This window comes from Hypanus sabinus, chromosome 11, assembly GCF_030144855.1.
Source record: "Hypanus sabinus isolate sHypSab1 chromosome 11, sHypSab1.hap1, whole genome shotgun sequence".
In the NCBI taxonomy this organism is placed as follows: Eukaryota; Metazoa; Chordata; class Chondrichthyes; order Myliobatiformes; family Dasyatidae; genus Hypanus; species Hypanus sabinus.
Window position 1 is genome coordinate 1000311 of NC_082716.1, and position 16373 is coordinate 1016683.

Consider the following 16373-nt stretch of genomic DNA (forward strand, 5'->3'; position numbering starts at 1 on the left):
TTGCTATTCACGTACTTGTAGAATGCCTTGGGGTCCAACACATTCCCAACCACTGAGGTTAGACTAACTGGTCTATAATTTCCTTTCCTTTGCCTTCCTCCCTTCTTAAAGAGTGATATGACAATTGCAATTTTCCAGTTCTCTGGGACCATGCCAGAATCAAGTGATTCTAGAAAGATCATGATCAATGCATCTGTATCTCTTCAGCAATCTCTCTCAGGACTCTGGGATGTAGTCTGCTTTGTCCAGGTGACTTACGCACCTTAAGACCTTTGAGTTTGCCTGGCACTTTTTCCTCTGGCATACTGTGAGTGTCTTCTATAGTGAAGACAGATGCAAAGTATACGTAAAGTTCATCTGCCTTTTTTTTTTGTCCCCTGTTACTACCTCACCAGCACATGGTAACCCCAGCATGGTCATACACAGAGCCGTACACTGTACATCCAGCACAGCCACATACACAGAATCCCCAGAACCATCACACACAGACCTGTGCACAGTTCCCCTGGCACTATCACTCCCAGACCTGCAGACAGTCCCTCTAGCAGAGACACATGCTGACCTGTATACAGTTCCCTTGGCACGATCACACCCAGACCTGCAGACAGTCCCACTAGCACCAACACATGCTAACCTGTATGAAGTACCCCCAGAACCATTACACTCAGATCTGTAGACAGTGCCGCTAGCAGAGACACATGCTGACCTGTACACAGTTAACCACAGCTCTGCCTGTGCCCAGTCTGTTCCTTGTGACCCGAGTGGTATGTTTTCCTAGCTGAAACCTTAATGTCGAGATAGGTTGTCAAACCACTGAAATGTCACGTCCTTGACATTTCACTCTTTGCTTCATTTGTGTGTCCTCATTCTCTCTTGCTAAGTCTACACTCTCTAAGATTAGATGATCAATCAATTTGTTTCACTACTGAAAGCATCTGTTGATTGTGTGAATTGTCTGTCTGTGTTTCTGTGTAAACTGCCAGCCAAGCCCTGTAGATTTACTGGTATGCTCATTTGGAAGCCCAAATGTTGCAGTTTATAGTTTACTATGCAGTAATTAGCAGGAGAACAAGTGTGAGAGATTGCTTGTGTCTTTGGCTGATTTAATGTTCTCCAGATGCTTGGGAAACCTGATGCAGAGCGCAGAGCAGCAGCGGGGAATCTGTTTGTCATCATCCCGGGGGACTGGACTGGCGCATTGCAGCCAGGCACCCCGCTGTACATTGGCATAGAATTCCAGCACACTCCGAATTCCACGGCATCAAATTCCTCACCACAGGTGGGAAGAGAGGGAGGATCACACTGTGAGAGGGGAGGTACTGAGTTTAGATTTCCAAGAGCTGTCCAGGCTGAGACAGGGTTGTGATCAGTTTAAACATCTCTGGACATGACCATCCTGAATGTGAACCCACTCCTCTCTGGCTCAGCCCAGCCCACTGAGTGATTCCAATATTTTCTTAGATTTTACCTGGAATCTGCCCTGTCTGAGTGTGTTGTCTCTGTATCTATCTGTTGGGAGATGCAAGGTCTCTGAGATACAGGTGCAGTATTAGGCCACTTAGCCCATCTTTCCTGCTCTCCCATTGGTTTTGTGCCCCTGCTAATGATTTCTTATGAGTCTTCTCTGTTGTTTGTGTTCTCAGGGGGATATCCAGCAGCTGTTGATCGTTCCAGATCCCCGAGCGGCCTACGATTACTGTGACCATTACAGCCCCGACTGCAATACTCCACTGCCCCAGTTACCACAGGCGCAGGAGGCCCAGGTCAGGCAACCTTTCAGGCTCAGGTGGTCCAGGATGGGGGAGGTAGGGAATGGGGGGGCTGAGGGGAAAATGGATGGGGGAGGTGGGGGAGGGGAGAGGGAGGGGTGAGGCAGGGGTGGGGAGGAGAAGAGGGAGCAGTAAGGGAGGTGAAGTGGGATGGGGCAAAGGAGAGGGGGGAGAAGGAGGGGTGGGGAGTGGGTTGAAGAGCTGTTGTTGGGGTCAGTGGGTCAGAGAGTTCAGAATCCCACTCCGTCACACTGTCTCTGCAGCACAAATCTGGACCCGGGTTCTAGCTTTGGACACTGCGTTGACCTTGATCTGAACCCATGCTCCCCACTGCTTAAGCTTGCTGATCGCAAACTAGCACTCTCACTTATTCTTGACATTTGACCTTTAACAGTGCCCTTGACACTTGACCCTCGATTCTCCTTGACTCTCAACTCTCCACTTTACCTTCGACTCTCCCATTGACCCTCGCCTCGATCTTCACACTTTGCCCATGCCTTGACCCTTGACCCACAACTCCTCCTTTGACCCTCATGCCTCCCCTTGACCCTCGCCTCAACACTCACACTTTGTCCCACACCATATGACTTGACCATCAACCCTCGACCCTCAACAATCTACTCTGCCCTTGAATCTCCCCTCGATCCTTGACCCTCGACTCTCCCCTTGACCCTGACTCTCCCTTTGATCCTTGAATCTTCCCTCAACACTCGAATCTCACCCCTTGTTTCAATTCTTGCCTATCACCTTGACTCTCAACCCTCACCGTGATCCTCGTTCCTTAACTCAACTCACCCCTTGACTCTCGCATCTGGCCTCAAACCTCCACAACTCTCGACCCTTGATTATAACTTTCCCCTTGACTCTCAACCCTGAGCCTCAATCCTCAACTCTCCTCTCTCCCCTTGGCTTTCCTGTTGACCTTCAACTGCTCTTGACCCTTGACTCTCCCCTGACCCTTGACACTTTCCACTTGACCCTTGACTCCCCACTTGATCCTCGATGCTACCCTTGACCCTCAACTCTCCCCTCAATGATCCTCAATTCTCCCCTTGACTCTCAACTCTCCTCTCGATGCTCCACTCGACCCATGCCCCTTCCAACGCTTTCACCCCTTGCCTTGACCCTCAAGACTCTACTCTCAGCTTAACCCTCAACTCTTCCCTCACCCCTCAACTCTCCCCTAGATCCTTGACCCTCATCTTGACGCTCGACTCTCTACTCAACCACAACCCCCCCCACCCCTTACTTCTCGTCCCCTGCCCCTTGACTTGACTCTTAACCCTTGCCCTTGATGCTTGACTTTCCACGACCCACAAAACTCCCCTCACCTCTCACCTTGCCACTCCCCTCAACACTCGGCTCTCACCACTCCTCTCGCCCCTCGACTTTTGCCTCTCTACTCTCCACTCACCACTTGACTCTCTTGAATCTCCCATGGACACTTGACTGCGCTCAACTCACCTCTCCATTCTCAATTCTCCCCTTATACATTAATACTCCACTCGACACTTGTCTCTTCACTTGACCCATGTCCTCTCCACACCGTTTGCAAATTTGCCTCTCACAATTTGACTCTTGCTCCTTGCATTGACCCTTGACCCTCAAGCCTCAAATCTCTCCTCATCCCACGACCCTGACCCTTGACTCTCCCCTGATTCTCTCCTTGACTCATTCAACTCTCCTCCTGGGCCTCCACTTGACTCTTTGCTCAACCCTTGACCCCTTTCTTTCATCTCGACTCTCTCTTTGACCCTTCTCCCGACCCTTGACTCTCCCCTCAACCTTTGACTCTCTTCTGAAAGCTCTTTTCAACCTTTGACTCACCCTTTGACCCTTGACTCTCCATTTGACCCACCCCTTGATTCTTGAGTCTTCTCTGGACCCTCAAAACTTGCCTCAACCCTCCCCTTGACCTTCCCCTAATCCCTTGCCCACTATGCCTCACTCCTCACCCCTTGCTATATTACCCACTACCTTACCTTGACTTGTGACACCCCCTTGGCCATTGATCCCCACATCAACCCTCAATCTTCGACTCTCCTTGACTGTCGACCCTTAACTCTCCTCTAGACTATTTTCTCCCCCTTCAACCCTTGACCCTTCACTGTCCACTCACTACTTGACCCTAGTATCTTGAATCTCCCCTTGACTCTTGATTCTTCCCTCGACTCTCCCCTGGATCCTTGACTCTGCACTCAACTCACCTCTCCATTCTCAACTCTCCCCTCATCCATCAAAACTCCTCTCAACCCTTGTCTCTCCACTTGACCACTGCCCTCCCCACACCCCTCACAACCTCTCCCCTCGTGATTTGTTCCTCGCTCCTCACTTTGACACTTGACCCTAGACCCACAACTCTCTCCTCATCCTTGACCCTTGGCTCTCCCTTTAACTCCCCCTCGACTCTCGACTCTCCCCTTGACTCCCACTTTGACCCATGACCAAACTCCCCTCAATCCTCACCTCTCCACTTTCCACTTGACCCTAGACTCTTGACTCTCCATTTGACCCTTGACTCATTCCTCAACTCTCCCCTGGACCCTTAACTCTGCACTCAACTCACCCCTCCACTCTCAATTCCCCTGTCTTTTTGTCAAAACTCCCTTCGATCCTTGGCTCTCCACTTGACTTGCTCTCCCCACATCCCTCACAACTTGTCCCTTGCTTCTTGGATTTACCCTTGATCCCTTTGACCTGCAACTCTCTCCTCATCCCTGAACCCTTGACTCCCCCTCAACCATTGATTGTCCCCTCAACTTTTGACTCTCCTTTTGATGCTCTCTTCGACCCTTCACTCTCTGCTTGAACTACCCCTTGACCCTCTCATCAATCCTCCTTTTGACACTCAACATTCCCTATGACCCAAGATTCTCTTCTCGACCTTTACTTCAACCCTCGATTCTCGACTCTCCCCTCAGCCCACAATTCTCCCTAAGACACTCCTCTTGACCCTCTCCTCAACCCTCAACTTGATCCTTACCTTGCACTCCCAATCCTCACCCCTTGCTCCACACCTTGACTTTGATTCTTTTCTCATCCTTTGACTCTTCCCTCAGCCTCAACTCTCCCATTGACCCTCTCCATCTTGATTCTTGAGTCTCCCCTCAACCTTCAAAACTTCCCTCAACACCCTCCTTGACCTTCTCCTCACCAGTTATCCCTCACCCCTCCCCTTGCCTTGACCCTCGATACCTCTTTGACCCTTGATCCCCACCTTAACCCTCAATCTTTGACTCTCTCCTCAACTGCTGACCCTTTTACTTCCTTCTATACTCGCGACTCTCCCCTCAACTCTCAACTCTCCCCTCAACTCTCCACTCACTCCTCAACCCTAGCCATTTGCCCCCACTACTTACCTTATCCCATTACCTTCAAATTTCCCATTGACCACCTACACCCCAAACCCTCCCCTTGACTCTGGAGTCTCGCCTCAGCACTCTCCTTGACCCTTGCCCATTCCTCAGACCCTCACCATGCCCCTTGATCCTCATCTTGAACCTCAGCCCTCAACTCTTTTATCAACTCTCCCCTCAACTCTTGACTCTCCTCTCAACATTCCTCTCAACCCTTGCACCTTCCTGGACCCTCGCCCTTTTCCCCTCACCTTGACCCCTGACTCTCGCATCAACTTTCCCATTGAGTCTCCTCTCATCCCTTGAATCTCCCTTTGACTTTGGCTCTCCCCTCGACCTCATCCCTTCATCCCTCAACACCCCTGACTCACCCTTTGACACCCCACTCAAATAACTCTTGACACACTCTCCTCACACCCTTGATACTCCTCTTGACCCTTGACATCCCCTGACACCCACTTAGGCTCAACCATCAACCCTTGACACCCTACTCATCCCTTAACATATCCCTCATCCCTCAACCCTTGACTCTCCCCTTGACCTTTGACTCTGCCCTTGGCTCTCCCCTCCACTTTCCTCTTCACTGACCCTTGACTCTCCCCTCGACTCGACTCACCTCAACTCTACCCTTGATCCTCACTTTGACTCTACCCTTGACCCACCCCTCGACCCTCACCTTGACTCTCCCTTTCCTTCCCCTCAACTCTCTCTTCAAGACTCTCTTTGCCCTTTGCCCCTTGCCTTGTCCCTCAGTCCTTGACTCAGCCTTCATCTGTTGACGCCCCTGACCCTTGACATTCCCTTGACAATCCCCTCAACACTTCACTCAACCCTTGACATCCCCTCAACACCCTCTTGTCACACGCTTCAATCCTCAAAATCCCTCTTGTCCCTCAACACCCTATCGATCCTTGATGTCTCCTCAAAACCCCTCAAAATTCCCCTCGCAACTCCCCTTAAAAGCCCCTAGACACCCTGTCAAAGCCCCTTGACACCTCTTGAAACTGAACTCAAAAATCCCTTTGACATCCCCTCAATACCCTCTTGATCCCCCCCAAAACTCCCTTTGAAATTCCCCTTGAAACTACCCTTGACACCCCTGACATTCAGCACTCTGCTTGATCCTCGAAGCTTTCTTTGATTCTCAAAACTCCCTTTGACACTCCATTCAACCCTTAACATTCCCCTTGACCCTCAAAACTTCCCTCGACACTCCACTCAACATTTTCCTCGACCCTTCAAACTCCCCTTGACTCTCAAAACTCCCCTCAGCGCTCTTATCAACTCTCAATACCTCGACCCTTGATACTCCCCTCAACCATTAAAATTCCTCCTAAAACTCCCCAATTCCTTTCGTCACCCCCCTTGTTCCTTGTCTCTTGACACTCCCACTGGCACTCTTCCATAATCTTTCCTGCCAACTCTCCTCACCAACTCTCTCTCTCTCTCACCATTTGACCCTCCCTTGGGCCTCTTGCTCTCAAACCTCTTTCCCCGACAGAGCCTCTGCCAAATACCTCAAAGTTCAGAACATCTGCTGTCTCCCCTTGCACTTGTACAAAGGATCATTATGTCTTGCTCTGCTGGTCCCAACTGTGGTCTGCACCACCCCACACCCTCCCCCTCCACTCCCTCCAGCATTTTCACTCCTCTTCAGTGTGCTGCACTGCCTCTGTTCCCTGGGTAGTGGATACAGGGGTGTGGTGAAGGGACAGAGCTGTTATCCATTGTCTGTGCTCCACCCACTACTGCATTCACCAAGTCCAACAATGGGATGAGAAGCTGCAATGAGTCTCCAGTGTTGACCTGTTCATCACAGGCAGACCTCAGTACAGAAAGAGGCAGTGTGGATAAAGAGGAGAAACAGATGTTGCTGGCTCCTGCTCCATCATAACTGCTCACCCTTCCATTGGGAATGACCTCCCAGTTGGACCCAAACCCCTGTCACTGTGAATAATTCTTTTTGTTGTTCACCAGTCTCCCTCAGCGAAGGTCACCATCTTTGTCGCATGGTCCTCTGAGTGAGATGGAGATTCTCATGGTCATCAGCCATGGCCAAATCTACCCTCTCCCCCTGCAGCTTGCTGAGCTCTTGGAAATATGGTCTTGGTTGGTCTTGTCAATGGAGTGGTCTGCAATGCCGCCTGGTCAGGAAGGTGACCAGTGTTGGTACATTTATCTATCACCCATGCACAAGCCAAGGAGTGAGGTGCTTCTCCTCGATTCCATGGACATATTTCATCTGGTGTTGAAGCAGGTGACTTCTGAACCTGTTCTCACCAAGCTATCGCTAACTGTCATTGCATTTGCCCTTACACATAGCTCCCCCTGGAGGACTCCCTGGAGTATGAGTACAGTAATGGTGACTCAGACTTTGCACATTATTACCATCACCTCTCCGAGGAACAGCCAACAGTGGGAGGGGAGGAAAGCCAAACGCAGGTAACCAGGAGATGGGTCCTCTGCCCAGCATGGTCTGTGTCAGTCTGTTTGCCACCTCTGCTCAGCTCCATTTGTCTTGTCATGTCATTCGTGTCTCCATTCTTGTGTCTTCCATCCTCTCCCTCCCTCCACTCCATCTCTCCCTTCAGATCCTTACTTTCTCATCCATCTATTTCCCCCTTATTGTCCCTCCACACCCTCTTCCACCCCTTCCCTCCACTTATCTGTCCCACCTGTCCCACCACCCCTTCCTCCATCTCCCCCACCCCACCCATCATCACCTCCTCCCACCCCTCCATCACCACATCCCTCCATCCATCATCCCTCCCACCCCACCCTCCCACTTTCCCCCTCCTATTTCTCTCATCCCTACCTCCACCTCACTCTCCCATTCCTCCCTCTTCTTCCTCACCCACCCTACCTCCTCTCCCACCTTCCCCACCCCTCCATCCTCTTTCCTCACCCCACCCCTCCCTCCACCTCTGTCCCTCTCCCATCGCACCTACCACTCTTGTCACCAATCTCTTCCACCCCTCCTTCCACCATCCTCTCACCCTCCAATTTCTTCCATTTCTACCGCCACTTTCCTCTTCCACCCCTCCCTCCACTTTCCTGTCCCACTCCTCCCTCCTTCTTTCTCTACCACTCCTTCCTTCGTCTCCTTCTGCCACCCCTCCATCCCTCTCCCACCCCTCCCTCCCCTCCCTCCCTCTCTCACCCATCTATCTCTCCCACCCCTCCCTCCACCTTCCTCTCCCCTCTCCCACCCACCCCTCCACTTTCTTCTCCCCCTCCTATTTCTCCCATTCCTACATCCCCTCCCTCTCCCACTCCTCCACCAATCTCTCTCACCCCTCCCTCCACCTCCCTCTCCACTCTCCTATTTCTTGCATTCTTCCCTTCACCTCCCTTTACCAGCACTCTCCCCACTTTCCTCTCCCATCAATCCCTTCCTCTCTCACCCTTCCCTCAAATTCCTCTCCCAATGCCTCCCTACATTTATCTCTCCCTCGCCTCTTTCCAACATCCTTCCCTCCCTCCAATTTCTCACATTTCTACCTCCACATTCCCTCCCACCACTCTTTCCACCTCCAACTCCCACTCATCCCTCCACTTCCCACTCACACCCTTCCCTCCAGCTCCCTCTCCTACCCCTCCACTTTCCTCTCCCTCCCTCCTCTTTCTCCCATTCTTAAATGCATCCTCCTCCCACCCCTCCCTCCCTGTCCACTTCCCTTTCCCAGCCCTCCTTCTAAATCATCTCCCACCTCTCCCTCTAATTCCTCTCCCACCCCTCCTGCCCTACCTGCACCTATCTCTCCCACCCTTCCCACCCTTTCCTCCCTCCACTTACCTCTCCCTTGCTATTTCTCCCATTCCTACCTGCACCTTCCTCTCTCACCCCTCCTTCCACTGATCTCTCCCACCCCTACTACCACTATCCTCTCCCCCTCTAATTTCTCCCATCTCTACCTCCTCCTCCCTCTCCCACGCACCCTCCACTTCCCTCTCCCACCTCTCCCTCAACTTTCCTCTCCGGCCCCTTCCTCCACTTATCTCTCCCACCCACCCTCCACCTCCCTCTCCCACCAATTCCTCCCTCTCATCTCTCCCACCCCACTCAACACTTTCCCCTCCCCATCCTATTTCTCCCATTCCTACCTCAACTTCCCTCTCCCTCTCTCATCTCTCCCTCCACCTCCCTCTCCCGTCCCTTCAGTACCACCCACCCCTCCCTCCCTCCCTCCCTCCACCTACCTCTCCCATCCCATCTTCTACTGTCCTCTACCCTCCTATTTCTCCCATTCCTACCTCCACCTCCCTCTCCCACCCTTCCCTCCACTCCCCCCTATCATCTTTCTCCCATTCTTACCTCCACCTCTCTCTCCCACCCCTCCCTTGACTTTCCTCTCCCATCCCTCCCTCCTCACCCCTCTCCTACCTTCCCTCCACCTCCCTCTTCACTCCTTCCTCCATCTTCCCCCACCCCTCCTATTTCTCACATTCCTACCTGCATTGTCCTTTCCCAACCCTCCCCCAACTGTCCTCTCTCACTCCTCCCTCCACCTCCTTCTCCCACCCTCCCTCCACCTTCCTCTCCCACCCTTCCCTCCACTTACTCTCCCATACCCCATCACCCCTCCTGTTATTCATGTCTCTGCATTCCATCTCAGTACATTTTTCAGACAAGCAAACCCAGTTTATTCTTCAAAGAGAAGACCATTTCTGGGCGAACAGACACTATGGGCGTTTCGACCAAGACTCCTTCCAAAAACATATTCACATCTGAGAAGAGGGGTCAGGAGCAGTTCGAGCAGCTGACCTTTACCCACCTCCAGCTGGGGGAAAAGGTAGCCAACGAGATCAAGATCTTTCCAGGTGAAGACTGGAAGATCTCTGATGAACCATCTGTTCGCCGAGGCGCTCTTCCCTTGTCTGTCGCCTGCAGCGTTCTCCGGAAGTGGGTGATAGGTTTGAGGTTAAAATCCCTCCTCTCTGTCTCCCCAGGAACAGAGCAACCTCTTACCAGAGCAGCACACGGAGGATTATTACTATGAGATTGTTCAAGAAACAACCAGCTCTTCGTCAGCGAGTGAGAGAGGCAGTGAGGTAAGGTATAACGAGAGGGAGGTGATGGGAGATGTGCCTCCACTCTGTTTGTTTGGAGGCCATTTGAAAAGTTGGTATTGGAGATAGGGGAAGAACTCACATGGAGGAGGAGAGCAGTGTCCGAATAACAGATAGTGGGGCCTTCGAGGGAGCTGCAGAAACTCGACAATAAGACCCAAGCCTGGAGCCACTACAGCTGAGATGAGCAAGGCTGATCTGCGGTATGGTTTAATCTTTGAGCAGAATGTTGGATTTTGGTGACAACAAATTGGTTAATTTGTTTGAAATCCACTGGCTTGTTCACTTCCTCTGCACTGTTTCATTTGAATAGAAGTATTTTTATTAATTGCTGCAGGATGGCACACTGTGGATGCCCTTGGAATGCTTTAACATTGTTTGTACTTTGTCTGATTCATAAAAACAGAAAGATGAAACACCACAGTACAGTACAGGTCCTTCTACCCATGAATGTAATAGTCTTACAGGTCCTGGGAGCAAGGAACACTGACTGTATTTCTCTGACCAGTAACCACCAAAAGTCCATCCTTAGTTGAACGTCACAAGCTGGTGATGAGCCACATCTGTGACACGCTGCTTCCATAGTGCTGGTGTGAGGGAGTTCCAGGACTGGTAAAGGACCCAGTATTTGTGAAGTTTCAAGTCTATGTGGACTCAGTATTTGTGAATCACCCAGTATTGGTGAAGGTCCCAGTATTGGTGAAGGACCCAGTATTTGTGAAGTTTCAAGTCTATGTGGGCTCGGTATTTGTGAATCACCCAGTATTGGTGAAGGTCCCAGTATTGGTGAAGGACCCAGTATTTGTGAAGTTTCAAGTCTATGTGGACTCAGTATTTGTGAATCACCCAGTATTGGTGAAGGTCCCAGTATTGGTGAAGGACCCAGTATTTGTGAAGTTTCAAGTCTATGTGGACTCAGTATTTGTGAATCACCCAGTATTGGTGAAGGTCCCAGTATTGGTGAAGGACCCAGTATTGGTGGAGATGTTCCCATGCTACTGATGGGGAAGGTTTTCTGGGCTTGCACCCAGTACTTGTGTTCTTGTCTGATTTGTACCTAGCACATCCTCAAATCCTCCACCATTCTACCCCTTAGTAAAATCTTTCAGTACAGCACAGTGACTCAGCAACAGAGCTGCTGCTTCACAGCCCAGAGACACAAGTTCAATCCCCATCTCAGGCACTGTTTCCCTGTGATGGTGAGGGACTTCCTTGGGTGCTCTGGTTTCCTCCCACATCCTAAAGACTTGCAGGTTGGTAGGTTAATTGGTCACTGTAAGTTGTCCCCAGGGTGTGGGTGAGGGGTGGAATCTATGTGGGGGAATAGGAGACATGGAAAATTAGTAGGGAATCTGTGAGCTGGCACAGACTTGATGGCCAAGTGGCTTCTTCTACAGCATTAGATGCAGAGTTGACCACAGGCAGTGTGTGGCTGTGTTGTACCTCTGCCCATGGTCTTGAGGTTTGATTCGCAAAGTGTGGCACTGCTCATTTGTGTCCTTTCTCTTATCATTCTGAAACCTTCCCTGTTAAAAAAGGGAAATGTTATTGAAATCTGAAATCAAACAAAGCAAAAATGTTAAATATTCTGAGCTGGGCCTTGCCTCCAAGCTAAGACTCATTTGCAAAGACTGCCTGGAGATGAAGTCAACCCCCTCATCACTGCTCTGCTTCATGAACCCCTGCCCTTAATGCTGACCCTTACACTGAGGATCAGGCTCCTTTCCAAAATGACCAACTCACTGATACAACTAATAAACATGTCTGGTGGCCAGAGTTTCCTGCCAAAGGGAACGACTGCCCCAGACCATCACAGATATTCCTGTTTCCATCTCCATGGCTACTTTGCAAAGGTCTGTAGTGTGGAATTTATCTTTGCTTTGCTAACACTCTGCTTATATCACTCTCCATTTCTGAACCATCGCAAATCACATGGATAAAACTAAGACCAACATGGAAGAAGATTATAAAGAATATGTGATTGGAGAAGATGATTATTATCCCGACAAGAAAGACTCAGAGGGAAAAGAACAGAACTTCAATGAGTATGAGTACATCGAACACGACTTCAAAGAATACAGTGAAAATGAAAACAGCCTCAAAGGGCATGGCCCCAGTGAGCATGACCCCAATGAGTATGAATTCAAAGGGCAAGACTCCAGAGGTTCTCCAGTTGAAGGTTTAAGGTCCAATGATCCCAATTTCAAAGCAGATGATACTGAGTATGGCCCCAGTGAATATGACTTCAAAGGGCAAGACTCCAGAGGTTCTCCAGTTGAAGGTTTAAGGTCCAATGATCCCAATTTCAAAGCAGATGATACTGAGTATGGCCCCAGTGAATATGACTTCAAAGGGCAAGACTCCAGAGGTTCTCCAGTTGAAGGTTTAAGGTCCAATGATCCCAATTTCAAAGCAGATGATACTGAGTATGGCCCCAGTGAATATGACTTCAAAGGGCAAGACTCCAGAGGTTCTCCAGTTGAAGGTTTAAGGTCCAATGATCCCAGTTTCAAAGCAGATGATACTGAGTATGGCCCCAGTGAATATGACTTCACTGAACATGAACTAACCGGGCAACAGCACAAAGGCCAAGACTTGAAAGGTTCTCCTGCCAAAGGTGCAAGTACCAATGATCCTGATTTCAAAGAGTACGATATTGAGTACGACCCCAGTGAATATGACCCCAGTCATTATGGCGATGAATATTATTATGAGGTGACAGAATATGAGGATAAGGAGCCATCGGTCACAGATGAGGAGAACATTGGCCAAGGGGTTGCTGCAGAAATAAGTGTGAGTCTCCCTGCAATGACTTGCATGCATGTTGGAATAACAGGGTCCACAGCCTAGATATAGCATGTCTACACAAGACCTGCATTAAGTCCAAAGCCACCACTCCTTTTGTGGCCAGCTACCTGTATAAAAGCCTTAAAGCTCTAAATTTGTACCTGCTTCCATCACTTCCTCTGGGAGCTCATTCCCTATACCCACCATCCCCTGTGTCGAAAACCTGTTGCTCAGGTCCCCTTTAAATTCCTTTTCTCTTGTATTAAACCTGTGCCATTTCATTCTAGACTTTCCAGCGGAAAGGATAATAACTATCTACTCTATCTCTGCCCCTGAGGGTGTTGTGCAACTCCATAAGACCATAGAGGCTTACACACATGCCATTGGGAACACTTAGTAGGTATCAGGATCTTATCCCTAATATACTCCTGGCTATGACAACCTTGGTTCCTGAAGGATGTCATAGCTAAGAGGAGGGGAAGAGTAGGTAGTGTAGTGGAGATAAACTCCCACTACTTATTAAATAAGTTCCCACCAAACTGAAGAGATGGAAGAAGGGGCTGTTGGCTCAAAACTATAGAAAGCTTGGAGACAGTGCGAAAGAGAGGAAAGGCAGATGATAGAGAAGGGACGTGCTCAGACTGATGGTTTGAGATGTGTCTATTTTAATGCAAGAAGCATCATGAACAAAGGGGATGAGCTTAGAGCATGGATCAGTACTTGGAACTATGATGTTGTGGCCATTACAGAGACTTGGATGGCTCAAGGGCAGGAAAGGATACTTAGAGTACCAGACTTCAGATGTTTCAGAAAGGACAGAGAGGGAGGCAAAAGAGGTGGGAGCGTGGCACTGTTGATCAGAGATAGTGTCACAGCTGCAGAAAAGGAGGAAGTCATGGAGGGGTTGTCTATGGAATACATATGTGTGGAAGTTAGGAATAGGAAGGGGTCAATAACTCTACTGGGTATTTTTTATTGACCACCCAATAGTAACAGGGACACAGAGATAGTGTCATGGCTGCAAAGGACTAAGTCATGGAGGGATTGTCTACTGAGTCTCTGTGGGTGGAAGTGAGAAACAGGAAGGGGTCAATAACTCTACTGGGTGTTTTTTATAGACCACCCAATAGTAACAGGGACATTGAGGAGCAGATAGGGAGACAGATTCTGGAAAGGTGTAGTAATATCAGGGCTGTTGTGGTGGGAGATTTTAATTTCCCCAATATTAATTGGTATCTCCCTAGAGCAAGGGGTTTAGATGGGGTGGAGTTTGTTAGGTGTGTTCAGGAAGAATCCTGACACAATATGTAGATAAGCCTACAAAAGGACAGGCTATGCTTGATCTAGTATTGGGAAATTAACCTGGTCAGGTGTCAGGTCTCTCAGTGGGCGAGCATTTTGGATATAGTGATCAGAATTCTATCTCCTTTACAATAGCCTTGGAGAGGGATAGGAACAGATAAGTTAGGAAAGCATTTAATTGGAGTAATTCAAAAAACTAGGTAATGATAGAGATCTAGAAGATTATGAGACTAGCAGGAAGGAGTTTAAGAATGAAATTAGGAGAGCCAGAAGGGGCCATGAGAAGGCCTTGGTGAGCAGGATTAAATAAAATCCCAAGGTATTCTACAAGTATGTGAAGAGCAAAAGGATAAGACATGAGAGAATAAGACCAATCAAGTGTGACAGTGGAAAAGTGTGTATGGAACTGGAGGAGACAGCAGAGGTACCTAATGAATACTTTGCTTCAGTATTCACTCCAAAAAAGAATCTTGGCAATTGAAGGGAATGTTTACAGTGGATTGAAAAGCTTGAACATATAGATATTAAGAAAGAGGAAATACTGGAGCTTTTGAAAAGCATCAAGTTGGATAAGTCTCTGGGACCAAATGAGATCTACCCCAGGTTACTGTGGGAGGCGAGGGAGGAGATTGCTGAACCTCTGGCAATGATCTGTGCATCATCAATGGGGACAGGAGAGTTTCTGGAGGATTGGAGGGTTGCAGATGTTGTTCCCTTATTCAAGAAAGGGAGTAGAAATAGCCCAGGAAGTTATAGACCAGTGGTTGGTAAGTTAATGGAAAAGATCCTGAGAGGCAGGATTTATGAACATTTGGAGAGGCATAATATGATTAGGAATAGTCAGCATGGCTTTGTCAAAGGCAGGTTATGCCTTACAAGCCTGACTGAATTTTTTTTGAGGATATGACTTAACACTTAGATGAAGGGAGATCATGTAGTGTATATAGATTTCAGCAAGGCATTTGGTAAGGTACCCCATGGAAGGCTTATTGAGAAAGTAAGGAGGCATGGGATCCAAGGGGACCTTGCTTTGTGGATCCAGAATTGGCTTGCACACAGAAGGCAAAGTGGTTATAGACAGGTCATATTCTGCATGGAGGTCAGTAACCAGTGGTGTGCCTCAGGGATCTGTTCTGGGACCCTTACTCTTTGTGATTTTTATAAATGACCTGGATAAGGAAATGGTGGGATGGGGTAGTAAATTTGCTGATGACACAAAGGTTGGGGATGTTGTGGATAGTGTGGAGGGCTGTCAGAGGTTACAGTGGGACAGTGATAGGATGAAAAAAACTAGGCTGAGAAGTGGCAGATGGAGTTCAACGCAGATAAGTGACACAGGAATCTGTGCTGGGACCATTGTTGTTTGTTGTCTATATCAATAATCTAGATGATAATATGGTAAATTGGATCAGCATGTCTGCTGATAACATTAAGATTGGAAGTGCTGTGGACAGCGAGGAAGGCTTTGAAAGCTTGCAGAGGAATCTGGACCAACTGGAAAAATGGGCCAGAAAATGGCAGATGGAATTTAATGCAGACAAGTGTGAGGTGTTGCATTTTGGAAGGATAAATCAAGGTAGGACATTCACAGTAAATGGTAGGGCACTGCGGAGTGTGGAGGAACAAAGGGATCTGGGAATTCAGATACATAATTCCCTGAAAGTGGCGTCACGGGTAGACAGGGTTGTAAAGAAGACTTTTGGCATCCTGGCATTCATAAATCAAAGTATTGAGGATAGGAGTTGGAATATTAAGGTGAGGTTGTATAAGACATTGGTGAGGTCAAATTTGGAGTATTGTGTGCAGTTCTGATCACCGAACTATAGACAGAATATCAGTAAGATTGAAAGATTGCAGAGAAGATTTACTATGATGTTGCTGGGTCTTCAGGAGTTGAGTTACAGGGAAAGATTGAACAGGTTAGGATTTTATTCCTTGGAGCGTTGAAGAATGAAGGGGGATTTGATAGAAGTTTACAAAATTATGAGGGGTATGGACAGAGTAAATACAAATAGGGTCTTTCCACTTAGATTAGGGGAGATAAATACGAGAGGACATGGCTTTAGGGTGAAAGGGGAAAGATTTAAGG

The 16373-nt window shown here is 48.8% G+C and overlaps 1 protein-coding gene across 1 annotated transcript in view; it reads left to right on the forward strand.

The window, feature by feature from the left end:
* LOC132402321 (collagen alpha-1(XI) chain-like) overlaps positions 1 to 16373 on the forward strand; it is a 404241-nt gene that overhangs the window by 100352 nt on the left and 287516 nt on the right. The window contains exons 5-9 of the mRNA XM_059985200.1: positions 1644 to 1763; positions 7448 to 7567; positions 9754 to 10032; positions 10076 to 10177; positions 12143 to 12988. Of these exons, the coding sequence (XP_059841183.1) occupies positions 1644 to 1763; positions 7448 to 7567; positions 9754 to 10032; positions 10076 to 10177; positions 12143 to 12988 (1467 nt within the window). The remainder of the gene's footprint in view (positions 1 to 1643; positions 1764 to 7447; positions 7568 to 9753; positions 10033 to 10075; positions 10178 to 12142; positions 12989 to 16373) is intronic.